Below are 27,794 nucleotides of genomic sequence, written 5' to 3' on the forward strand. Positions count from 1 at the left end.
TCTTACAATTAATAAAATAATAAACATAATAAAATAATTTGATAAACTGGATCATATTCAGGACACAAATAATTACGGAAACAAAATTATTTTTGTTAAGTAATATTATTATTAATTCACATTGTTAATTCAATGAGTGCATCAAAAGTCTCTTTTTAAAATTTTATCGAGAGTAATCCTTGTTGGAATTCGTCAGTCAGATAAAGTTCTAAAAATGATATTTATTCTAGGCAATGAGGCGTGTAATTGCCGGTGTAAAAAATCTCGCTGCCATAAAAGAAAAGGTATTAAAATTCGACATGTGTGTGCTTTTATAGTACTTAGGATATCGTATACGAATTTAAGTATACAATTACACGAAGACCGTTATCATCGCGTTTGTACGAGCGTAATTTTAGCATCAAGGAAACCGAGCTAATGATATCCAACGATATGTCATTTCTACCTTAGACACTCCCTAATTCGATACCGATTTACATTCTCTCTAGGCAGATAAGAATCCAAGTATGCGCCATTATCACGCTCTCTTGCAAAATTTTCCTATCGTAGAATCATTTTTACGTGATAAAATATCATTCTGTGTTGCGATTACCAAACTTTCGCAAATATATAACATATATAACATATTAAATGTAAAAAGATAATATCAGTTGTTAACTTTTTGATAAAGACTATTAATTTCGATTTTTCAATGGATTATTTAACTTTCGCCAGATCTTAAAAAATTCTAAACAATAAAAATTAGAGTAATAACAATTACAAATTTAATAAAATCAGTGATATGTGTGTAAAATAATCAGAAAAAATTTTAAATAAAAGTTAATAAATTTTTAGGTCTTTCGTGTAATGCAATTTGGCAAATATCGAATTAAATAATTATTTTAATAAGTTATATACAAATAATTTAACATTTTTTTTCTTTTAAGTACATTTTATATTAAAGTATTCGAAATAGAATTGATTATAATCTTTTGATTAAGACCTTTGAATGTAAATAATGATACATTAGTAAGTCAAATTTAAAATTGTCGGACATTTTTTATCCATTAATAATAGATCAATTATAAATGCATCATATGTGTGTGTGTGTGTGTGTGTGTGTGTGTGTGTGTGTAAATACATGTGCATACATACATACATACATACATACATACATACATACATACATACATACATACATACATACATACATACATACATACATACATACATACATACATATATATATATATATATATATATATATATATATATATACGCTGAGAAAAAATAGCCTAAATTTAAATAAATATTTATTTGAATACTGCCAACTAAATATATTTGCTTACAATAAATAAATATTTACTTAATAAAAAGAAGTGATTGTTAAATCAAATTAATGTTTTTTTTTGTACCAAATAAATATATTTTTATATTTAATAAATATTTAGCTGGTACTATTCAAATAAATATTTATTAAAATTTGGGATATATATTTTTTCTCAGTGTATATATACATATACATACAGGTATGCAGTTGAGGGAAAAAATATGCACTTTATCTCTTACACGTATATATACAAATACCAATTGATATTATTAGTCAATTATGCTTGATAAACGGGCTGTCGGTGAGCGATATCGCAGAAAATCCCATTCGTTCCTTTGATTTCGATGTTTTCTTACCGATATTGCCATACTCGACGCTTATAAACATAACGCGCTAACGATTATCCGCTTAACTCACTGACAGCTGACATTAGCACACGAATTCTCTTGCGAAGCGGTCGCGCGTTCTCTCGCGCATTGCTTTTGATACTCTCAGTTCTATCTACGCTCACCTTTCTACAAGTAATAGGACTATAACGTGTACACGTAGTTTCAAACGTTAAAGACAAAAAGATTTTCACTTACAGAAATTAATGTTTTTTCAAAGAGACACTCATATCTTCTCTTCTCTCTTTCTCTCTCTCTATTCAACTTTTCTATGAAATTAGTAAGAAGAGAGATATATTCTTAATTATTGAAATTTATTTTAATATTAAAAAGCATCAATTTCATATCAATTTGAAATTAATAAAATAAAATATGTAAATGTCGGTAAAATAAATTGAACGGTTGATGGAATATCTTAATTAAAAAACTGAAGAAATTAATAAAATGGTTATGTTCAGTAATTTTTGTATATTTCTGTTCCTAATACTATAAATTGATAAAATGTGTATGAATCGTCCTATACAGGAATTAGAATGCCAAGTATATTACAGACATATTTCCGTATTTAAGTTACAATTTATTTCAACGTCAAGCAAACTGAGATCTCTGCATTTTATTTGTCTACTAGAAGTGTTTCTAGAAAAAAGGCCGGTATGAAGCCGAACGAGTTGAGATGAATCCTAATTGTCTACACAATCTACAATTCCAGGCCAGCTATTTCTAATTCATCTCTAATGCATTTTCTGTTATTAATATCATTAGTATTAAATTGCCTTCTCCTCGAAAGATCACTTCGTATCTTTACCTATAAACCTTCCATTTTTTCCATTATTCATGATCAACTGCATTATTCTTATCAAATATCTTTATTATCGAACACCAAAATGCGATTGAAATCAAAGTGATTCCACGTTCTTCGGAAAAATTAAAAAGTTTCATAACCGCATCTGCTATTTGCTTTCCTCGATATTTAAATATGATATTGGAAATTAATTGTAAAGTGATGTACCACAAAATACAGGATGTGCATATGCATACAAGACGAGTGCACGCAGGTGCACTTCGTTCGAGGGGGGGATAGAGCAGCGAGACATGGGAGGAGTTCCCTGTGAGTGCTCTCTCCGTCTCGTCGAAGAGACCACTCTCGCGGTGGCAGAGGTGGTTTCTGCTCACCTGAGCGTTTCAGGTGGCAGTCGCCCTGCTGAGTCGTTCAGCGACGGGTTCTCCTCGCGTGAGTGCTGCGAGCGAGCGCGATTAGCCAGAGAACAGACGACGACGATCCCGGAAATTTGAGATCCGCGAATTCGAGACCGCGGCGATTGAGATGTCGCGAGCGAATCCGCGAGTACTCGCGATGCGACCCGAGAATCGCTGACGATCTCTCAAATTTTCCTTCGTAGATCGATGGAGCATCCATCGTATCTGTTTCTATAAATGCAATACTTCGTTTGACACTTAGATCTAATTAGACGAGAATAATTCAATAGGATTCTTTTAGTCTAATAAACAGATCTCTCGTTGTGAATTGAACTTTAATCTAAACACTAGAAGGAACTAATTATTAAATCAGACTGATTTGACATTTTTGATAGATCAGCTGACTGATTTGATATAATTACGTACTTTCGCTGATTTAGACACAAATGGACACTCCGGTGATATTATCAATCTAGCATTAGTTTATAACTGATTTAATAAATTAAGAGCATTTGCAATATTTATTAAATTTCCTGATTCAGAAATATTGCGCAATCGAAATATTTGTGTATCATGAAACATTTTATAAAAGACGATGTGACGCATTAATATGATGAAGTAATCAAGCAAAGTCAAGCAAAGATCTTCTTTCGTCGATTGGGATAATTCATACGTTGCAACGTAGATCGACAGAGGATTGATTGAGGATTCGAAGATAGATCCATAGCGTGCAGAAAGTGCGCTTTCGAGTAATTTCAAGATCTAATTGCGATGGTTGAAGAGCAGTAATTTAGAAGAGAAGGTCGACTTCATTAAGCGAACCAGGAATAATCCCGGTGATTCGTATACCGACGTGTGCAAAGCGAGCGGCAGTAATGAATTTATCGTGAAATCGATTCGTCCGACTGCATTCTGGTGAAATTATCAGAGTATCGCGTAATATCGAGCGATTCGGAGCTGCAACAAGTATTCGATTAAAGAACTGATCGCAGGAAGGAAATCTTGAGTCGGAGTTTATAAGACCGTATAGAGAACGACTGGACGAGGAAGATATCTAAGCTCGCGTACGCGCATGTTAGTCAATGAAAATAGCTTATTAAAGATGTATCAACGTAGGATAGAGGAACAAACGCGTGTTGAATGGGGAACTACTGTGAAATGCGAATAATATCGTAGAGGTAATAGTGTAATTTGTTTACCGAAAGTAGACACTCGCTTCTGCGCGCACTTTGGATTTTCCGATCTTTCTCTGCAGACGAAGGAACAAACGATTTTTAAAGATAAGATTTGTATAACTTGTGTTTTATATAAATTTATAAATGTATAAAAAATATAATAAAAATATGAAAAAGATGTAAATTAAATCCAATTGTTAAATACTTTTTAAATAAAATATGTTTCAAAAATTTGCCCTTTGCTTTGGGACACAAAAAAATAGAATTTTATATTAATATAAAAAAGGAAAATTGCGCCAAAACATTAAAGATTTTGGATATTTAAATTTCTACGAGAGTTCGAATCCAGGAAGACTCATCCGATTTTGACGATAAGGATTGATTAGAAAGCAGATTAATTAATGAGCATAAAATTAAGATCTGTGAAATAGTGAAAAGCGAGTTCAAAAAGCGAGTAAAAAGAATTGCGGCCATAAATCTTACAATGATGACTTGACAGCGGATGCCCACACCGTTATCGCTGATAAATGCCAATAATTATATAGCCATAAGTCTACGTCAAATAACAGAGTCAACAATGTCATTTGTAAATGTGAATTGATCAATCACGTGTTAATAAGAACTCACACGCGACTCGTAAAGACTCCCAAAATAAAAGTCTGTTGTGTAATGGTATCATCAAAATTATAATTATTAATGACGTTATGAATATTTTGAGTGATAAAAATAGCAATGTAAACGACTGAACTTGCTCGAAAAAAAGATAAGGAATTTTCGTTCGAATTAGTATAAATTTTAGTGAAAACTAAGAGAAAAAAAGAGGACATTCGAAGATTTCAAGAATTTCCCTGAAAGATGACTTTACGTGAAAGCTGACAATGGAATGGACAACAATTCGACTGAAGAGCAATTGTTGAGAACTTTCGAAGTTTTGCAAAGATATTGCTTTCCCAAGTGCCGTAAAGTCAAGTATACGGATGAAATAGCCAAGGACTTTCCACAGGGAGTGTTTATTTCCGCGAGTGTCTCGGACAATCATTGATTATAAACAAGTGGAGCATGATGGGAGAAGTGATCCGCGTTTCTGGGAGGGCACCGGATGTTGGTGACATTCTGAAGGAGGCCATGTTGTCGCAGAGGTTTGCTGATGTGGCCCTGTGCTGTCCAGGAGGTCAGCGATTCCTCGCGCATCGTTTAGTTCTGTCAGCAGCTAGCTCTTATCTTCAGGTCGGTATAAAATAAAATGAACTGCAGTCTATTATAATTAATTGATAGTATCACAATTACCTAATAGTAATTTATTACAATTAACAGTAATTGATAATTAAATCGATCAATGTAGAAAATGACGAGTTAATTTTTTTTTAACCAATTGAGAGATCAGAAAAAAGTTAACTGTCTGTTTTTTTTTATTTTCTTCTTTATAACGCACATTTAAATTGGACTGATCAATTAAATTAATTTGAGAAATTAAATAAGATCTAAGCTATGTTTTATCTATCGAATCTTCACTCTCTTCTTTTCGAACATTTATTTGGTAGATAATATTAATGTAATGCGTTACCAATAATCAAAATACAGAGTTTCTTGATATCGTATAATTAATATTCTTGAAGTACTATTTACCTTAAAATAACAGAAAGTTAATTGTAAAGATAATTATTCGTCCTGGATTTATATACGCGACTTATAGAAAGTTTCACAATACGACATTTTTCTCAAAGAGCATTCATTTGAGAGAAGCTCCTATATTACTCGTATTTTCGTTTATAATAAGAGACGCACAATGAAAGAAAATACGACTCGCGTTGCCGTTTAATTAGCGGCTTGGTTACTGGATAACAGACACGAAGTTATTAATCTCGCACTTGAATGCAAATGTATTTCGCGGCGGATGTTTCTCGTTCTTCGCCCATGCTGGCTTGTATTCGATCGCGCGCGTAAGTAAACCATCGTCGCGATATAAACCGATTGTGTGCGCACCGCTGACGAGTGTTTAATGCCGCCGAATTATGTCACACGGAAATAAAGATAATGCGATATCGCAACTTCGCACTCGAGGTTTCTTGAAACCGCGCCACGTTATGATGCGCGTCGCGCTCTTGCGAACTCACCGAGTTGCGCGATCGTTAAACTATTGCGCCACTAGATTGGAACATGAGCACAAAATTAACGAGACAGGTGCGATAGTAGACTTGGCGATATTAATGTGCAACAGAAAACGTGTATTTCTAATACTTCTCGGTGTGTACATCCTTCGAGGCGATTATTTCTTAAAGAGTTGCCCCGTATTGAGTCGACGAAAAATAAATTGATTATTTTTTTAAAGAATTATCCTGTACTGAGTTGATGAAAAATTAAAACTTTTCTCATTTTTAGTTAACGAAGATTATAATAAATTGGAAACTGTGAAACGCTGACTTCATTTTTTATTTATCTGGGTTATTTCGGAACTTTGCTCTTTCTAATGCCACTTGATTCTATTATTATTAGCGCAATTATTAGTTTTTTGTATCGTTTTATACCCAATTTCTCGTGCGTTTAAATTTACTTTATTATACGTTGAACTCATTCGATTAAATTCGAGAATTCAATTATAATACATTGAAAAACCATGATTGTTTTGTTATTTATACGAATTCTTCTAAAATTACTTTTAATTTCCAATAGCCACTTGATTGCGTTTTCATTACATAATTATTGGTCGTTACACCTTTTTACATCTAACTTCTGCGCGTTCAAATTTATTTCATTTTACGCTTGCATTACATATTTTGTTGCATACAGTTAAACTATAATTTGATTATAATACATATCTAGAATTATAACAAATGAGATCTTTTACTTAAATCCGAATTTGAAATCTTCCCTCCTTCAAACTTCCTTTAATTTTTAACGTCCACTGGATTCCGTTATCATCGCACGATTATTAGTCGTTATGCCTTTTGATACTTAACCTTCTTCGTACTTATTTTATTTTACGCTCCGTTGTTTTTATCACATAAAATTCTTAAGTGTAGTTTTACGTGAGTAGAATCTTGCTGCGGAAAGAAAACCTAGGAAATAAATCCCGATGCACACGCCAACGTAATTACAAAGTAATGTCGCGTCAGCGACGTGAAAATTGTCAATTATGCGTCGCTGCCGCGATTCGTGCTATGAATTGCGCTTTCTAAACTCTAGCAAACGGAATGCCGAAAAGAAAAATTTCCCGTACTTCCTTACAAATGGAAATTTGTTAAACGAGCTCAGTCCACTCGTTTTATTGACGTTTCATTTTATTCCACAAATTCTTATTTGACTTTTTTAGAAGGATAGTTAAATGCATAACATAACGTCTCGCTCCATTTCTGCATCATTTTGCAATATTTTGCGGTTGAATTTGAAAAAAAAGAAATATGAATAATACCGATGGAAGACGGAATTAAAACTAGCATTGCGATTGTGATGCTAGATGACGATTAGAAAGGCAATCGCTCTTCCCGCGTCTCACGTTGGAGAAAGAAAAAACGAGGAAAAGGAAGAAAACGATGTCCGCAAAAGGTTTGCTCTCTTGTCGCAACAAATATGGCAACCTTGACTTTAATGTTGGCAGATATCCAGATCTTTGTTGCCGTAAAGACGTACGGCGCATTTCTACACAGCACTAGGCAACCCTTTTGCGGTTCTTGGAAGGTACCGGATCGTCCGCGCAATGCATCTTTCCGGTACTGCCATTCGTGGAGATTCCCAAGTCCCAGCATCTCGATTTATTACCGTTTGACCTGTTTACTCCGCGCAAGATTCCCACTTTTTCTTGCGCTCTTTCGTACGTAGCGTGGCGCGAAAAGAAAAAAATAATTATATGCTCAGCGTGACATCACTATTCCTTTAAAATAACGTAAATAAAATAGCAGAGTCTCAAAATATTAAAAGATTTTTATATTGAGACTTAAAGTTAGACTTAAAGTATTTTCATTAATTATATTTTTGAACTAATCAGAAGTATTATTGATAAAAAAGGTATTAATTAAAATTAAGATTAAAAATATACCTTTAGAATATCATACTTTTTATTAAATGTTAGAGGAAATAAAATAAAAGAAAAAGACATCTTATCATATTTTCCTCTTCCACCTCTCTCTCATCTATCTTAAATTATATTTTTTATTAAAATATTTATACATGTAATAATATTTTACATATAACAGTTTTAAAAGTATAATTAATTTCCTTTTGCATTAAAAAATATAAGATAAAATTTTTCTTTCTATTAAATAAAAATGCGTTGTTCAAAGAAGAAGTTATTGTTCCGTATTTTTTTTCAGAATACGCTTTTATCGATAAATGCGCTTTTTATTTTCGAAATTCTGTAGTATATGAAACGTAAACTATATATTAATATCTATATATTAATATCATTATAAGCGTGTTCTAAATACGAGCCATAAATATAATTGTATATTTTCTCAAAATGATTAGCATATGCATTTAGAGCAATCTCATTTTATTTGTTCATCATTTGAAGCGAGCATTTCATTGATCCACATCTCATCGTTAATTAACCAGTTAATGAGAACTATAAAAGATTGATATCCGGTTTTGTAGTAATTTAATCTAATAATGTTTTCGCGCGGTAAAGTTAATTCGCTACAAACAGAAATGACTGAAAGAAAATGAAACACGTAAACGAATGTGAGTTGTTAAACATCTATATATGATTCAGCCACGATTTCTGAATTTTTATTGCAAAATAAATTGTATGATTTACAACAACACGCTATAGCATCATTTCGAAATTGAAAATTCACATGATATTCTAACGCGAATGACTTGATTAATGCATATAATCGAGTACGTATATATATATATATATATATATAATGTAATATAAAACTGAAGATATTAGGCAATCAGAATATAAATTAATAAAATTTCGACGAAATTATTTTAATTTAAGAAGAAGACAGAGAGAAAGAGAAAGGGAGAGATAGAGCGATTACAAGATTGTAGAAAAAAATCACGTATAAAATGTTGAACGGATTCATCATTACGAAACATGTTGCGCGATTTGTGAACATGATTGCGCTATATACTGACTTTTTACTATACATCTAGGATTTGTTTTCATCTCGACGAGCGTGAAAAATCACACATGCTTTAATTAGCGCGACTGATACAATTAGATAAACTGAGTTGATTCTTGCAGTCGTGAGTGAGAAAGTATTATTCAATACATTGTATTTTTAATATAAGAGAATTCCATGAAAATGTGAATTTATGATACGCTTTGTAGACCCTGAAGGAGATCTCAAACCGGTTTATGACGATAATCATTTATTTTCAATTTTATTCGTTCCGTTGGATTACTAACACAGAAAATTATGTTTTTACATTTAATTTAGTTACGCTACGTGAAATTGTCGACGCCCAAGAAAGATATTATACGTTCAGGACAAGAATCATTACAATCCAGAATAGGATTTACGCATGTATGCATTTGGCCTGTTTCCTTCGCGGTATTTTATGGCTTCTTTATGGCTCCTTGCTAACATTAACGATCTTATGAATATTTTCGGGTAATTACGGTTGCACTATTTTTTTTTCTTATTTCTTAATCTTGATGATGATCGACGATGTTTTTATCTTCCATAAACAGGTGCAGTTAAAAGAAATTTCCGAGAATTAAGAGTTTCCTTTTACTGTAAAAAAAATGTAATAAAAATGTGATAATATTAATACTTAAAATGTTTGATATTAAATAGAAATATTAAAAATACGATGTTTAAGAATTTTCAGATGTAATTAAAAAAAATTATTTATAAAATTATATATATAATAATATAATATTATTTTTTCCAGTTTATATAAAAAATATATATGTATCAGAAAAGTAATTATTAAAGACAATTATTCTTGCATAACGGAGTTTCAATATAAGTACTTAAGAAACAGCAGCCTCGTGCAAATGTCAATAGATTAAGAATTCTTGAATCATTTTATAGGTATAATAGGGATAAGAAGCTTTAAATCAGTGATGAAAAGTTATGATCTTTTAGTGCGAGTAGATTATAGTGAACGTGTAGATAGGTATATATGCTTTTTACAAGCGTCGCAATTTTACGCAGAACTTAATTAGATTATATCTATCTTTTATGTTCCAAGGAACTTTCAACTTTCCGTTAATAAGTAAAAGAATATATGTTTTATGAATATTCGATTTTTTAGAATATGTGTTGTTATTCTAAAAATTATTTCAAAATTATTAAATAATATTTTAAAGATTCCTCAATCAAAGAATAAAATCTTATTAATATACATATATATATATATACATATAAACTAGGGAATCTTATTTCTTAAATTATTTTGTCAAATGATACTTTATATTGAAAAGTTATATACCGACACAATATTTTTCGCCATAAATTATTGGCAATTTTTAGATCTTTATTAACATATAACGATTAATATTTTTGTAAAAAAAAATGCCTATTAGCATCAAAAAATTATTAAAATAATTATACAAAATAAAAAGTGATTTACTATTCCGATTCTGCTCAATGTGTTTTAAAACCGAAAAAGATTTTGGCGCGCAATATATAGAATCAGTATATAAATTCACACAAGAAATATGTATTTAAGCACTAAGATCCGCTTCGATTGAATGTAGGATTTCTCTTATTTAATTAGACGTAAGTTTAATTAGATATGTTCTAGTAATTAATCAAGAGAAGATACGGACGTGCACGAGCTCTGCAAACGTATAATTTAAGAATTCACGGCTTATCTTCAAAGGATCTGATAGAAACAAAAAGTTTTTAACCGTCATGTGTGATGAGGAGTTATGGCTTTCCGCTGATTATAATATGACCATACGCGTTTTTTATGTGCATCTTGCCACATGAAAACGTGTTTCTCATAACTCGGACTATCATTAGAATGCCAGTGCAGCACGAGATCACGTTTATTGCTTAATTAAGATTATCTTGAAAGGGAGCGACGAACCGATATTTTACGTCGGCATGTATTGCTCATGTCAACTTATGTCAATAGAAAGACACGATGTCGACACGAGTATACGATCTTAAAATATCTTTTGCATGCATCTTTCTTTTATTGCTGGGTTATATATGCTCATACCATGATATTTTTCTTCAATTTTAAATGTTTAGAAAGTTTATAACATATGCATTATTTGAAGACATATCTTATTTTATAAGAAAAACATCTTAATGAGGAGGACATAAAACGTCCCTTCGAAAAAATCGATTTTTACATTTATAAATATATGTTTGAATGATACGGAATAACACTTACGTGCCTTTTTTGTTAAATATTAACGTTTAAACTTTCGCATTATTTATAAAAAGATATTTACGTGCTGGATTAATTTATTCGTTCATTAATGAGATCAAAACGATTGAAAACGGAGACCGAGAAATATTATGAAATAATACTGAAAATATATATATATTATCATATAAATTGTTGTATTAATACTATTAATAAGTATATGTTACAAAAATCACTTACATTCGCACATTCGATTCACATTAATAAGGCAAGATTATTATAATAAACTGCATGAGCTATTAATGATGACATACATAGAGAAAAAGACAGTCTAACGGCAGAACCGCAATGTCATGCTGATGGCAACATTTTAACCGCAGCGATGTTTTGCATTTACTCTTACAGGAAATACTAATTAAACACTATAAAGTTGAAATTCATCATACAATTAATTAGACGAAGGCCAACAGGTCATCGTAGGAAGATCAAAGAGATTAAAATTAATGTAAGTGAAGGATATAATTTGAGGAACAGTGTTTAATTAAGAAATTAATTAATTAGTTTGCTTTATTTGTTTTTTTACTAGTTTTTAATTTAATTTTTTTTTTAACATCTGTGAATTAAAAAATTATTTAAAGTCACTATATTATTAAATAATATTTAAATCATCAAATAATTGTGCCATAAAAAATTACAAATATTTATTTTGTAAGAAAATTATATTATTGTTTTATTAAAAATTTTAATAAAAACCTCAAAGCATTTTATATTAAAAAAAATATTTTGTACTTATCGGAAATTTATATCATTTGACAAAAATTATTATAAAGATATTTGAATAGATATAATATTTTAAATCTACTTTTATCCTAAAATCATTTAATATCGATATATATAATTCATAATATATTCAATATTCTAATTTCTACCACAGATTTTTTTTAAATCGCCCATTATATGTTAAGTGACAATGCCCAATGACGTTAGAATATGATTTACATACATATAATTACTTCATTGAACGGTGCGTGTAATAAATTTATAGTCACCTTTCAAACATAACAAATTGTGATGTCCGTTAGTAAGGAAAGTTAATTGAAAATAATAGACTTCTAGTTCGTTAGAAACACTGATGGAAAAAAGAACCATCCAGCAGCTGTCCATTATTACTAACAGTAACGGATTGTTAATTTGATATATTCTGAGAAAATAGCTTCTTTTTTTGCTCGTATTGTAGATCCTAAAATTTTAAATATATCAGTGGAAATTTTTTTAATCACATTATCAAACTTCTCGACTTCGAACACATTTTTTATTTTTGATTTAGAAATAATATTTTTTTATTTGCATATTTTTATATTTCTACAAGCAATAGAGTGACATTAAAAAATGATATATAATAGTAGATCAAAATACGTGTTGTCACATATCATCTTTTAATATCATCTTTTAATATTTATTTACTTGGAAAGGTTTGACTTATAATCTCATAAATCATCGAGATCTTACAGTTTAAGTATAAAAATAAAAAATTTACAATATAAAAAATATAATTGTTTATATGATACTTGTGTATATGTACAGTATTCAAATTGTATTGATATTTATTTTTATACATACAAAATAATATATTGTATATATAATGTATATATAATATAAATATATTTTTATAATAAATTTACATTGTATAATAATAAAAAATATAATTTTTAAATCGGACTTTCTTAAACTTTAAAATAATAAATAACAATAAAATTAAGGCTAATGAAAGTCAACGCGGAAATAGGTATTAGTTGTAAAATACTTCAATTTGATAGATGATGTGCAGCTTTATTCCGAAATCTTGAACGTTTTCACTCTCTTTGGAGTCATCATCAGTAAGTTATACATAATCAACGATCAATGTTGGTTAAACGATGAGTTACAGAACCATTTGAAACTTCGAATTGTCAACTGTTAATTAATTAGATACTCGTAGCACGATTAATTTACTAATACTAAGAGAATTTATTTTTGTCAAAGCTTCATGGTTGACGTCTGTTTGAGATTCCGCTTCAGTCTTGGGAACCTGATAGTGATTCATTAAAGACAGATCATTAGTCAACATCGTTGTCATCGTTGATTAGATATAACTTGCTGATGATGACTCCAAAAAGAGTGGAAACGTTCAAGATTTCGGAATAAAGCTGTACATCATCTATTAAATTGAAGTATTTTACCTGAACTAATACCTATGTGCATCTTCCCGCGCTGACTCTCATTAATCTTAATTTTATTGTTATTTATTATAAAAAGATTATACATTTCGCGCGAGTTTCCTCCGTGTCCAGATCTATTTTTGGAATGCCAACGTTTCGTGAACCTTGCAGTCCACTTCATTAAAGCGAGGAACTGCCTGATACTCCTAACTTAAGTAATCAGGCAGTTCCTCGCCCTAATGAAATGGACTGCAAGGTTCACGAAACGTTGGCATTCCAAGAATGGATCTGGACACGGAGGAAACCCGCGAAACGCATAATCTTTATATAGAAAACACCCGTGGAAACCTCAAGAATGTTATTTATTATTTTATATTGTGTGTTCCTTAAAAAGATCGAGAAATTCAAAATTAAACTAAATAAAGAAAATAAATATAATATATTTTGAAAAAAATTTACATATTAATATAAATATTTAATAATATGTAGAGGACAAGCCCCTATTATGAGATATCGAGTTCATTTTGGATAAATGCAGAAATCTATGAGCAGAAAAAATTAAAAAAAATAATAGGTCATTTTGAAGGGAATTTAATAAGCTTTAAGATAACGTTATATAAAATTTAATTCAAATTCCATTGTTTTTTTAATTTAAAAAATGTGCCAGAAAGTGAGCAAAGTCAAAAAATTGTGCCCTAATATGAGAGAAATCGATAGTAAAATGCAAAATATATCAGTATTGAAATTAAAAAATTATATTTCATGTTTCTAAAATGCAAATAAACACAGCCAGCGTGTGTGAAAAATGAGGATGCGATAGATTATATCCAGAACTTATCTTCAGATAGTTGGAATCAAGCATCGCAGAAATAGGCACTCGACGTTTATTCCGGTTGTCCTTCTTATTTCTATTACTGTACAATAACATTTATTCTTTAGCAACGATTTTCACTATAACATAGCTATGGGTTATTTCATATGGGTTATTTCATATTAGAAATACTCTGGGTACCTCATATTACGATTTCCACGCCTTATAGTTTTACGATCATCAAATCTAACTTCTGTAATTAAACAATTTAACATATCCCGTATTTTTCTATTAGTACGACCTTATTCTACCACTACATGAAGAATTTATTACCAAATTTATTTATTAAATAATAAACAAGATTTAAAGGTTTATCTCAATAAAACTTGAAGACATCCAAATTCTAAAATCTTTTTTTACAATGATTACAGGCATGATCTGATAATGAATTTTCTACTAAATAGTTTTCAATCCAAGAGTTTTCAATCAATAAATTCATAATGAAACCAGTAAATAGCGTTTATTAGTTTAACAGAAACGCCGCTATCTCGTATTAGGTGTCTATCTCATAATAGGGGTTTTTTTCTATATATTTATATATCAATAACAAAATAAAAATTACATTTTTCAAGTTTTTATAGAACAGAAACTATTAAAACAAAGAAACGTTAATTTTTGTTCCAACAGTTAATTAAAGTCATGTGAAAGCTGCTATATATATGTATATGTATTCATACACCATAAAACGTTATATGTGATATGCACAACGTGATTATATTTATAGATGTATGAAAACGATATAATTCTATAACAACATTTTTTGCACGATAGTGAAAGAACGATCCTTCGTGATCTGATTTTATCTTGCCTAGGGCAATTTCGTTAAATTCTAACATATCACAAACATACAAAGTCTAACGAAGCGATCGATCGATCGATCGATTGAATATAATCATTCGTAAATATATATTGCAAACTAAAAGAGTTGTAACGATATTTTGCGCGTTTTATCTGTAGCAAGCATCATTTGCAGCTATTAATTCACGGCTTGGCAAGTATTTAAATCGCCTATATATGTAAATCAGAACTGCTTTAGAACTCCTGTAACGTTACCAGGGCAATGCTCTCGAATTCGAGAGAATACCGTTTCGCAAGATTACATGCAAATGCACATTATTTATAGCTATTTATTTATATTTGTACCGTTTTGAAAAAGATCACTACTGATCTGAATTATGTTCGAAATAAATTCGCGACATGAATAACTTTCATGAGATAAAATGGATAAAGTTGGCAACTGCAGTAATTCTCAATACGTTCGTTCATTTACTGTCCGATATATGAAATTCTTCTGACTTCCAATCGCTTTTTTCATCAGAATGATATAAATTTTATATTTAAATTCGGTGAGTTTACAGCCTAGAATTTATAAGTACTGGAAAATTTATAGATATGTTGATGATAGGCAAAATAAATCATTAATTTATTCATTACATATATGCATCAATTTGTAAAGCAAGAAGTTAAAGATCCATCGAATCTCTTTAGAATCTATAAGAGATTCATCTTGCGAGCGATTATAGAAGCCATGTAATAAAAAAAGTATGTACATTTTGACAGTAAGTTTATTAATGTATGTATAAATAAATGTATACATGGCTAAATAGAAATTATTACAGGTTTATCATATAATACTGCAAATCCTTCATTATGCTTAAAATTAATATTTGTTCAGCAAAAAATATGCTTTGAAAAACATATTATTTAGTCGCAACTTAATCATTTTCAACAAATGTCTTTAAGTTTCGAATTAAGAATTTTAGAATAAATATCACGTAATGCAAAAAATACTCATAAAATAGTTCATTAATATACAAGCTATACAATAATAGTTAATAAGTAAATAGCATAAGGACATGATTTTCACGTACTATGCTCGAATATATTTACCTATTGTTGTTGTTAGAGAACGATTAGTTTTAAAAATTTTCTATTCTGACTATGAGAAAAATTTTTCAAATTTACCCTATAATTTCATAAATCTAAACTTCCTACAATGTCATAAAGGAGAGTTTGCCTCTAAACGCGTAACTAATGGTTAGTCGCTCTTCGGAGTAGGATCCTTATCAATTCGCATTATCGGATTATACGGATAACTAAAATAATGCGTAGCAAATGCTAAATTAAAGTGAAAATAGAGATGTAGAGACGCGTGAATGCATAGGTGCTCATAGTTATGTTATTTTTTTATTCTAATTTATAGAAAGAAAAGTTTTATTTGAAAAAATTGTGCAATATAAAGATATAAAAATAATATAATAAATATATATACATATATATATATATATATATATATATACGTGTCCATATAAATATATATATATATATTATATATATATATATATAATATATATGTATATTTTTAATAACTTTTATTTGTCGAATTGATTTCAAAAATTATTTTAATTTTGTTGTTGAAGGAGTAAAGATTACTTTGAAAAATAATTATATAAGCATTCATTTTTTTTCTTGATCTATATGATTACAATTAGACTTGAAATCTTTGAATGTACCGTTTCTAATCGTCGCGTGTAATTGGCATAGAAATAAATACGTCAATATCGATCACTTATAAAGGTGAGCGTTCACTTATTAGTCCGCATCCGTTTCGATTGCTACGATATATAATTGCTACTCCAGCAGTAAGAATAACTAAAAAAAATAGAAAAGTTGACACTAACAAGAGATAGTTTTTCAATTTTATGGTAAATTAACTCTCAAAAGTGGTGTTTACATTCTGTTATGCCAATAATATGCTGTCTTATGAACGCCATGCCGTCTTTTCGTTCGCGTGAATAAGACAAATCTATATTACTAGTTTAGAGTTGCATGAGATATCTATGGTAACATATAAAGATATATTCTATCACTGGTAGCGATGAGCTCAGAAAAATTTTCTTCATTTCTTTTTTTAGATACAATGCTACGGAACTGGAATATTGAATCTTGACATACCGGTTTTGAAGGAAGCTTCGGTTGATATTTCTCGTCATATCGTGATATGATTGAAGTCTTTTTATTAATGTATTATATTTGGCATATCGAAAGGAAATAGACAGTCTAATCTAATTAATCGCAATGACAAATTATTTTATTTAAAGCGTAACTGAATTGACAGAATACTGCTAGAAAAACAATTGGGCAACTGAGCGTAACCGCAACAACACTGACAACATACAGAAGTGTAATATTACAAATCACATATATCAGCGTTTCCGATCTACAACGGCGTAACAATTGTGCCCTTTCATTTACACAGGCCTTAAGCTATCGTATTAAACTGATAGAAAAGTACCATTTGAGATAACCGCCGGCAAAATCGAGATTAAACACTTTTATCTTCTCTAAAATTAAGCAGAAATGATCTCTTTTATATATATCTCTCTAAGTTACAGAAATCATTATATACAGAGTCTTCAAAAAGTCTGGAAACGTTAAAATATTTCGAAAACGATCAATTCTAGCGAAAAATATACACGAGCAAAATTGTAGGACTTCAAAAAATCTACCTAACTGATAATAAGAGATTGATCTTGAGTGGAGTCTGCAAGGTCATATAAAGGTTAAGTTGAATTTTTTTAATGGAACCCTCTTATTTTTTATTGCATATTCTTGTAGCACACCTCGAGAGCTTTCCAATTATATATCTTTTTATATATTACATTAAAGATCGAATTGTTTTTTGTACAAATTGTTTGTTGTGCAAATTTTCACATTTTGAAGTAATGATTTTATAAGTTATAATTCATTTTATAACGTATTATTCTGTTGTGATAATAATATTATAATATTCTAAACTCATTTTAGATCTATATCCATTAAGTGCTGTATGTGAAGAATCAATGTATATATATATATATATATATATATATATATATATATATATTACAATATATATATATTAAAAAAATATAAATATATCAAAATATACAGCATAAAACTTATAAATAAAATTCTACCTAAAATCTGACAAAAGTTATATATAATTTAAAAGTCATCTTTTTGTTAATGTATATTCTTAAGTTTAGAATTAAGAGTTGTACATCAAATATCTGCATTAATATTTTAAAACTGATGATGATGATGATGACGATTCATTTCATTTCCTTTCTTTTCGCTATCTTTTCATTTATAATATTGTGATACTGAAAATTTTACAAATTACGACTGTATACATCCCCGTGAGACATTGAATTAAGCAAGGCGTTAATATTATTAATATTGTAAGCATGAGAATTATTGCAGATCAAGATTAATTACGTTTTCAATTCTCTGTATACTATTGTATTCTAGTAGTATCGCATTCCCTGTCTGTTAGGGTCAATCGCGTTAGATCCTCATCGTGGATGCCGCGGGCAGCGATAGCGGGCAGCGGCTTTTAACACCGTACGTCACTCGCATAATGGTTCGTTCGGCGACCGGTTATCGATATTCGCGGCAAATGATTAATGGCTGATATTGTTGGCCGATGATACCTGTATCTCACGGCGGTAGAAATCGTTACGCTTCACGCTCTCAACTCGCCTCATCGCTCATCACGTTTACGACTTCGGCCTCTCGCGTGCGTAAGAGACGTTTAAATTCCGCACGTTACGATTCTTACGAACTGGTCGTTAACTGTTTCTTAACCATCACTTATACTTTCTTGCATAAAGCAGATACATCTGTCTTATGCAGACTGTCATTTTACAATATACAACTGAAGATGCAATATCGACCAATTCAGATAGGACAAATTGATATAAATAAGAATTAAATTATCTATGACATTATATCGACAATCGGATCTGGTCTCCGATGTGCATTTTAAAAGATAATCGAATAAGAATGTTGCAGTGTACAACAATTAAAAAATACATTTATGTATACGAAGATGGATGGAGCCGAAATAGGATAAATAAGAAATTAAATTACTTTCAATGCAACACATCGACAGTAGGTTCTTTTAATTGTAATTTTATTTTTTAAATTTAATTCTTATTTATCTTATCTCAATTCCATATTCATATATTACATAAACAAATATATGTATTTCCCATTTTCGATTATTTTATGTTATTCTTGTTTCATATTTTAAAACACAAATATGTAGCTGAAAAGATAAGTCACATGAATTTACATTGATATCGAACTGTAAATTGTATATGGAAATACTCGTCATTTTTTTATTTCATAATACGGAAGCATAATTTATATTTGAATTAATCTCACTTATAAAAATGGAAAAAATGTTTTTCCAGAGTAGCGCAACCGCAGCGGTAGCCAGTAAATTGACAGTGGTATTACGTAGGTATAACATGAATCAACCTGGTGCATTACAACCGCTTAGATCGTACGAGTATTACGGAATATTTCATGACGTTGACGACACGTGATGTTGACGTTATACATCGTGCGAATGAACCCTTAAACGGAGCTCGTTCCATTTAACGATTACGCTTTCTGATCAGTCCCCTCTCTTCCGTCTCTCGCCGCGGTAATTATTTTCAATTGCGCTTACGTTCGCCGATTCGAATAATTTTAAGCGGCAAACTCGTAGATTAAATCGTAGCTCTCGGCATTTTCTCAGCGTCGGAATCGTATAATTATCGGTCTTAGGTGCAATATCGCGGGCACGCGGATCGGATATAAAGGTAAAAACCTGGTATAAAACGCTGCTTACTTGCGATGCTTTCTCGCAAATAGCGATATCATAAAAACCGAATGATACTCGTTCGCCATTATATTCTATTGCAGATACACGACTAAGAATAGTATTTGCGCCGTCTGTACAGCAATAAGGTGTAAAAAATATATACGTTGCTCTAAAGACGAAAAAAAAACTCGATTCCGAGTCTTTCTTGTAATAACAATCGCCTTGCTTGTCGTTATTAACCACCTGCAAGATCGCGAGCCTGACTCAGAAATCTGAATATATAATGATTCTAGAGATTTATGAAAAGAACTTATTTATGCCGTTTGACTGCATTGTTCTACCTTTCGATAAACTTCAGAGCCCGCTCTTTTATCTCTTTACATTTTTACTTTTTTCATTTATTCATTTCATTTTTTTATTTATTATTGTTTTGTTTATTCAGTAGATAAATTATTACATAGTTTACCCGAAGATGGAATAACCAACCCAATTAAAATAAATTAAATTATTTAGAATTATAAACTTATAATTTATTATAATAAACAATAAAAAATTTATACAATATAAAAGATTATATCTTCAATGCTCCACAACAATCATACATAAAAGGAGAGAAAAAACTTTGAAGATATTGACTGCGATGTACTAACTAAAATAGTTGCTATAATATTAAGTTTGTGACGCTGAAGATGACTCAAACAGGAGTCGAAATATACGAAATTATATGGTATTATTAATTAAATGTATCTCGCAATATTTAGTAATCAGAGGTTGACTCGTATAGCCTTTTGTATAAATTTTTTATTGTTTGTTGTATCAGTTAAAGGAGTCTATAACTTAATTTAATTTCATTATTATTATAATTAAAGTTAGAAACTTTTTTTCTAATAAATTTCTAAACTATTTCTAATACATAATCATTTTTACAAAGAAAGAAATTTATGGATTGATATAAATAAAATACTTCAATTTTGCAACAATTTTCGTTCTGTTTTATTTATATATATCCATTTCTTTTTGTTTGAAAAGGTGATTATCATCTTTCTCGCATTATATTATACTAATTTATGTAATTATAAATATCTATGTCTGCTATTTATAGATATTTGCGTTTATTAATTTTAAGCTGTGCGAAAATTTTTAATCTGTTTCTATTCAAACGACAATCCATCACGCACGAACTGAAGAACCGGCTTCTCTTATATGTCTCATAGCAAGATGTGTGCATCTGCAAAAGTACTGCAACATATTGTTGCACGTGAGATATCGCGGAACACCTACAAATTACACGAAGTATGAAATTTTATATATTATTTTACGGGAAGCTGAAACCAATCAAACGAAAATTTATTTGATAGCTCACGTCGTGAAAACTGATACATACAACTATAATTACGACGATCTAATCAGTTCTTGATCGCACCCTGAATTTCGTAATGTGATAGGAGAGATCGCATCAGGATGGAAAGCGCGTTCCTCGGAATATCACTATGATTCTGATTAATTGGCAGATCCCGACTGCGAAGTTTCATGTACAATAGATTGATCTATAAATCTTTGGGAAACAGGCTTAAAAATTTCGCACAGCTTGAAACCATAAACCGGTCATAGATATTATCCGCAGATACTTGTAATATTTATCGTAATTGATTGATAGATTCTCCAATCATGTAATCACTGTTTCGCGAATGATGGATCGGTGTAATGTAAGTTAATAAAAATAAATTTAAAATTCTGCACGACTTGATCCTAGTAATAGCTTATCATATATATCAGATATGGATATTTATATACATTTGTAATTATAAATTGACGTAGTATCCAAATTATTCGAAATAACTGTCATTCAAAAGCATATTTGAAATGTAAGTATAAGGAAATGTATATATAAGGATACGATGAAGTGCAATAAATGAAATAAGCGTATATGAAGAGAAAATCTTGTAACCCGATTAAAAATGTTACATTATAAAGCATTCAGGAATTAATTATCTTTTAATTAATTATTTACATAAAAAGTCATCTATGTATATATATATATATATATTAATAAAAATAAAACAAAGTAATCTTTTAAAAAAATATACGATTAAAATATTATATATTAGAAACGTGAGATAAAGTTATGGATACCAAATAACAACTCAATATTTCAGATTAATATTCTTCCGAAAAAATATTTATAAATTCAGGAACAAATTTTGATTAATAGTAAGATTCAGGCACACATTTGACCCGAGACATTGTCTCTTAATAATGTCTGACATACTTGTATGAAAATGTTTTAGTAATTAGCAATTAGCAGAGATATATTAGCTAGAGTTTAGATAGAGATTGCGTCGTTATTATAAGACGTGAATTATCCAGCAGCACGTACGTAAGAAACTTCACAGAAAACTAGTAGATCTACTAAGGTAGAATATATCTACTTGTACCGTACTCTCTAATACCACCTAATACTGCGAAAGTTCATAAAATATGTACGAGATAGAGGTAATGCAGCGCTTATTAGATTCCTAATTATAGCGACGAAGTGTATTGATAACCACATGGTTTAGTCTTTATTATCTCGCAATCAAAAAAAGAAAAAAGTGCTTACTTTGTACATACAATATTTGCATTTTATTATATATTCGCTTGCGTGTTCGTGATGGAATATATTCAGGCTGAAGGCGTTGCAACGTTTCCGGAAATGTTTACGATTCAAGTGCAATAAGCGCAAATACTAACCCTAAATAATTGCGCCCGAGAGAGCACTTCTAGCACATAGAAGAAGAAAACTAAAAAGCCGTCGCGGCCTTGTGGCACAGGGGTGTAGGGCTAATAAGAATGCAAACGTAGATGCGTATAAGAACAGGCAACCCACAAGCCTATTTCTTCTTTCTTTTCGTTATAGAAGAAAATCAGAAACGCGATGAATTTTAAATTAATTTTAAATTTAAATCAATGTGTTATCAATATGTAATATTTGAACATAAAATGTATCTTCAATATAAATATACCTTTAACGTAAAGTTTTAATAGCAATTGTTGCTTCTTTGAAATATTATCTTAAAAAAATTGAAGCTTGAAATTTTTTAAAGATATCATTAATATTGCAAAGAAGCAATAAATGCTATTAAAGTTTTTATTACATTAGAATTCATTTTAAATTTTGCAATTTATGTTCTTTCAAAGTTATTATGTTTATGTTGTAAAATAATAAATAATAAAATAATTATAGATATAAGGTTGACGTTGTAAAAATATAAGGTCCATGAATGATTTTTATGGAAGATTTAAAAGTCATTCCTACGCCATTGAACACAACGGTGCAGCAAAGCTGCATTGAGCCGCGGGCCGGTTTGAAAGCCAACATTTAATTTACGTTCTACGTGAAGGAATGATGCTCTCATCATTTTTCGACGCAAACGATCCGTTAAAATGGTTGCGAAACGGCGTGAAGAAGAATGATTGAAGGCTAAAACCTCGTGGCAAACATAACGTCAATAAGAAATCTGGAAGTAAAAAAAATATTGAATTTTCTTATAAATATAAATTTCTTCTATAAATTTCTTATAAAAATTTAGAATACTTTGATACGTATATATATATATATATATATACGTATAGGTAATACAGTAAAATTAGAAAGGTTGAGGAATTATTTTGAGATACTTGATATAACAACATATCATATTTTATAAGATTAGAATTTAGGAGTTTATAATTTGTTTGGTGTAATCTTACATTGATCTCACTTTAATGCAATGTATTAATCTTCTATTAGTACATTACATAATGGAGCAAAAGTGCACAACAATTCTCACGTGATCAACATTGTGCGACCGGCAGAGGTTAATTCAAGTTTCCTGATCTCGGCGACCAGTCAATAACGGTTAATTATCGCTTTAAAAAAAATCGAAAAGAGCCGTCGAAGAGACTGCCGGCCGCGTAATTACAGTTATCTCAATGCAGCACGATTTTCAAGCTTACAACAATGAAATACTCGTAATTCATTGTTGTCCATGTTTCATTATCCGCGCGAGTAGCAAGAAGAGAAAAGAAGAATGAGATAAATCAAGCGCGTGATATTTATGAGTGCATAAAACTTTGAACAATTTGGAAGTCCGAATTAATAATTCTTCTATTAATTCAATGTATATTCACCTATCAGGATCCATCAGAATAGTTTTTAATTTTTATCTTTATTTTATAGATATTATTTTATCTCTCTCTCTCTCTCTCTCTCTCTCTCTCTCTCTCTCTCTCTCTCTCTCTAAATAATTTCAATTTCTTATTAAAAATTTTACAAAAGATTTTTTAACAAAACTGAATTTTAAAAAAGCATTAAAAGGTTAATCAAATAGTTATGGAATATATTTTAATGAATTCATTTAGAGAATGAATGTGACAATAAAGAATTAATTAATTTAATGAACTATAAAACTATTTGTTCTTCCACATGTAAAACGAAAGAATAACAAAGAGAGAGTTTATTCTTATATAATTTATGAAATAAATAAATTATATAATTTTATATAATTTATGAAATAAATAAAGTCTTATAATTTATAAAAGGAGATATCACAGAATTCAAAACATCTCTTCTCACTAAGTTGCTTATACATATCACAGTTATATCAGATAAGCAAGGAAATATATATTTCTTATGTGCATATATATATATTTTTCTTAAATGAGATCACTTCACGAAATGAGAGCACTAATAAAATTTGGCCCACATATGCAACCAGCGTGCATTAACTTCTCTGTAACTCAATGCATGCTCTTGATACATGTTATTACTGCACATTTCTAATTATAAGTCGTAAAGTAATCTTCATTAATACGAAAACTTACATGCGGTTTTTTTATATTCTTTAACAGCACGCTAGAATCATGTACGTATATTTCTATCAAAACATATATTCTCTCTTTTTTTACTCAATATATTATCTAACAGACATTAGTTGATTAATATTTTGTTTCCTTATATATTATTATACAATATTTTCTTATTATTACATATTCTTATATATGCATTTTCTTGTATATGTATACATAGAAAGAATAATATTGCTGAAGTATCTAAAAAATTAATTAGATACAGATCCAAAAAAAAAAAAATAATTTTATTTAAACTATCAAAATAATTAGGTAGAACATTCAAACTGATTGCTAGAAAGTTAAAACTTCTTACAATATTGTCAGTAGCGTTTAAACATTCTATATGACTATCCTAATGTTTCAATCAAATTATTATCAGATCTATATCTAAATAAATTTTTAGATATTTCAATAAAATCATTCTTTTTGCATACGTCGATTATAATTAAAAATATAATTATAATTAAAAATATTATATATTTATTATAATTTAAAATTGTTATTTTCATTATTCTAATAAACAAAATTTCATTTACAGGAGGTGTTACTGGCACATAGCAAAGTCACAGCTCATTGTGAGCCGATTACAGTGATCCTGGCAGAGGTGGAGGCGCCGGAACTCGCGGCTCTTCTTGGTTTCGTCTACACCGGAAGCGCCACTGTTCCACGGATGCGACTGGACGCGTTTCTGCGTGCTGCCGAGGCCCTGCGCATCCGGCTTCCACCGGTGCCAGTGATGACGACTTGCGGGGAGCAAACAACGGACTGCAAGCTGGAGGACATCAAGGATGTTAAAGTTAGCCCCAAGTACCTGCAGTGCGATCAGTATCCTTGGTACCGATCGAAAAGATTGTCTTACGAAGATCCATTTGACAGGAAGGAATCATATATTAGGATATTTCCTACGGACGACGTCAACAGAAATGCGTTTAGGGATATTGGAGCGTTTCACGAAGTTAACAATCCTGGCCCATCGTTCGGTCCTAGTTGTCCGAACTCGTGGCCAATAGGTAGTTTCCTGCATCAGGATAGAGGAATAAGTGATCCCTCCGCAGACAAAAATCACAGCTTGATACTTGCTGATAAAAATCCGATAATAGCCCCTAGTAACGAATCGTCCTTCAGTATGTATCAACGAGGTACGTGTCTCCCTGGAGGATCGTCTTCGGAAGGATACGCTGGTCCAGATACTTTGGAAAAGATCAGAACGAGATACGAGAGAGGGCATACGAGTTGCCCGTCGAAGAAGCTGATAATGAATGAGGACGTCCTTGTGGAAGAATCGGGAGGAGAGTCTTGTGGAACGACGCGGGACGAATGTCCATACCAGGGCACGATGTCGTTGTCGTCCTTGTGTGCGGCCGCCACCACCAGCCAAACGAGGTCGTTTGAGATGCTCGATTACGCCTCGCAGACTTCGGCGGGTGAGGATCTCAGTTGCGGCGAAAGTTGTTGTAGGTGGAGAACCGTTCGCAGACACGTGGCAAATCGCGTCACTGCGTCACCATGGCGCCAGATTGTTAGGCCCCATCATTCACCGAAGAATCCACGGCTCATCCTTGTGCCTCAACGTCACGCCGATGACGTGAGTATTCGACAGATAAATATTAGCTCTCTTTTTTTACTCAATATATTATCTAACAGACATTAGTTGATTAATATTTTGTTTCCTTATATATTATTATACAATATTTTCTTATTATTACATATTCTTATATATGCATTTTCTTGTATATAGCTTGTTCATTTGGAAATCGACTGATTCGATTTCAATTTTAATTTCAAATTTTATTTATTCGGAGACTTAAACGGTTATCCGAGAATGGAAGACAAGGAACGAATATTAGGTCGCATATTTGTTTATTTAATTACGAATCGATATTCATAGTCTGCTCTTTTTTAAAGATTATCTTAAGTAATGCCTTGTGAGCTTTCTACAATAAACCGTTAGTCACCATTCATATCATGCTAGTGGTACGAATTATATGTCATAAATCTTATGAAACTTACATCCAGAATAAATTATATTAGATCGTTACGATATTTCAGCCAATCAGAAGGGTGACAATTCTCAAGTCAAATAATTATGCATTGGTCATCATAACGTAATCTAAATTTTAAATCGTAAAAAAATGGAAATTAAACATCTCCATGCAGTCATTAATTATTGATATATTGTTGTCTTATGACACACTACTGTCTCATTTACAACTCGCTCCTTGACTTCTGATCTATTATTAATGGTTTATTGTAAAAAAATTAATTAAGATGTTAATATAGCTTTGTGATTGGCTTATTACATTTTAAGACTGTATTTAAGACGATCTTAAATACCAGCCTTAAACTGGATTATGAATATTATCACATGCTTCGATAGTCGAATTGATAAGACGTCCGTATGGAATAGGGGGAATCTCTCAGATAAGACAATTATTTTCCGTAATAAATTTTTTACAATATTTTTTATAAATTATCAACATTAACAATATTAACAATATTAAATTGTTTATCAATATAATTTGACATTACGTATTTTAGATTCAGTAGGATTGTTTCAAGATCGACAAATAATTGGTGCGTAATTTGCTTGAGCTAAAAATTTTTTTAATTCACACAAATATTATTAGGCACCAAGACTCGCCCTCAACGAATACGGCCTCTCTCGTTTGTGTTGAACAAACGTGTTTTAATATTTTGTAATTTTATATTACTAAACTAATATTTTAAACAACTTGATAACGAATGATTAAAAAATTATATGCAATATGGAGATTCAGTTTGTTTTTTAAAGTGCATCGGAAAGTTAATAATTTTTTTAGAATTGATCCGTTATTTCTGGAAAGTATTATGATGCCGTGATAACAAGATACCAGAGACAA

General features: G+C 30.5%; 1 protein-coding gene across 1 annotated transcript in view; it reads left to right on the forward strand.

Moving 5' to 3' along the window:
* The first annotated feature begins 2,786 nt into the window (after positions 1–2,786).
* LOC105151498 (uncharacterized) overlaps positions 2,787–27,794 on the forward strand; it is a 36,427-nt gene continuing 11,419 nt past the window's right edge. The window contains exons 1-2 of the mRNA XM_011065226.2: positions 2,787–5,294; positions 25,454–26,500. Coding sequence (XP_011063528.1) covers positions 5,127–5,294; positions 25,454–26,500 — 1,215 coding nt within the window. The 5' untranslated portion in view covers positions 2,787–5,126. The remainder of the gene's footprint in view (positions 5,295–25,453; positions 26,501–27,794) is intronic.

The sequence above is a fragment of the Acromyrmex echinatior genome, chromosome 3 (assembly GCF_024713525.1).
Source record: "Acromyrmex echinatior isolate Ae372 chromosome 3, ASM2471352v2, whole genome shotgun sequence".
NCBI classification, from domain to species: Eukaryota; Metazoa; Arthropoda; class Insecta; order Hymenoptera; family Formicidae; genus Acromyrmex; species Acromyrmex echinatior.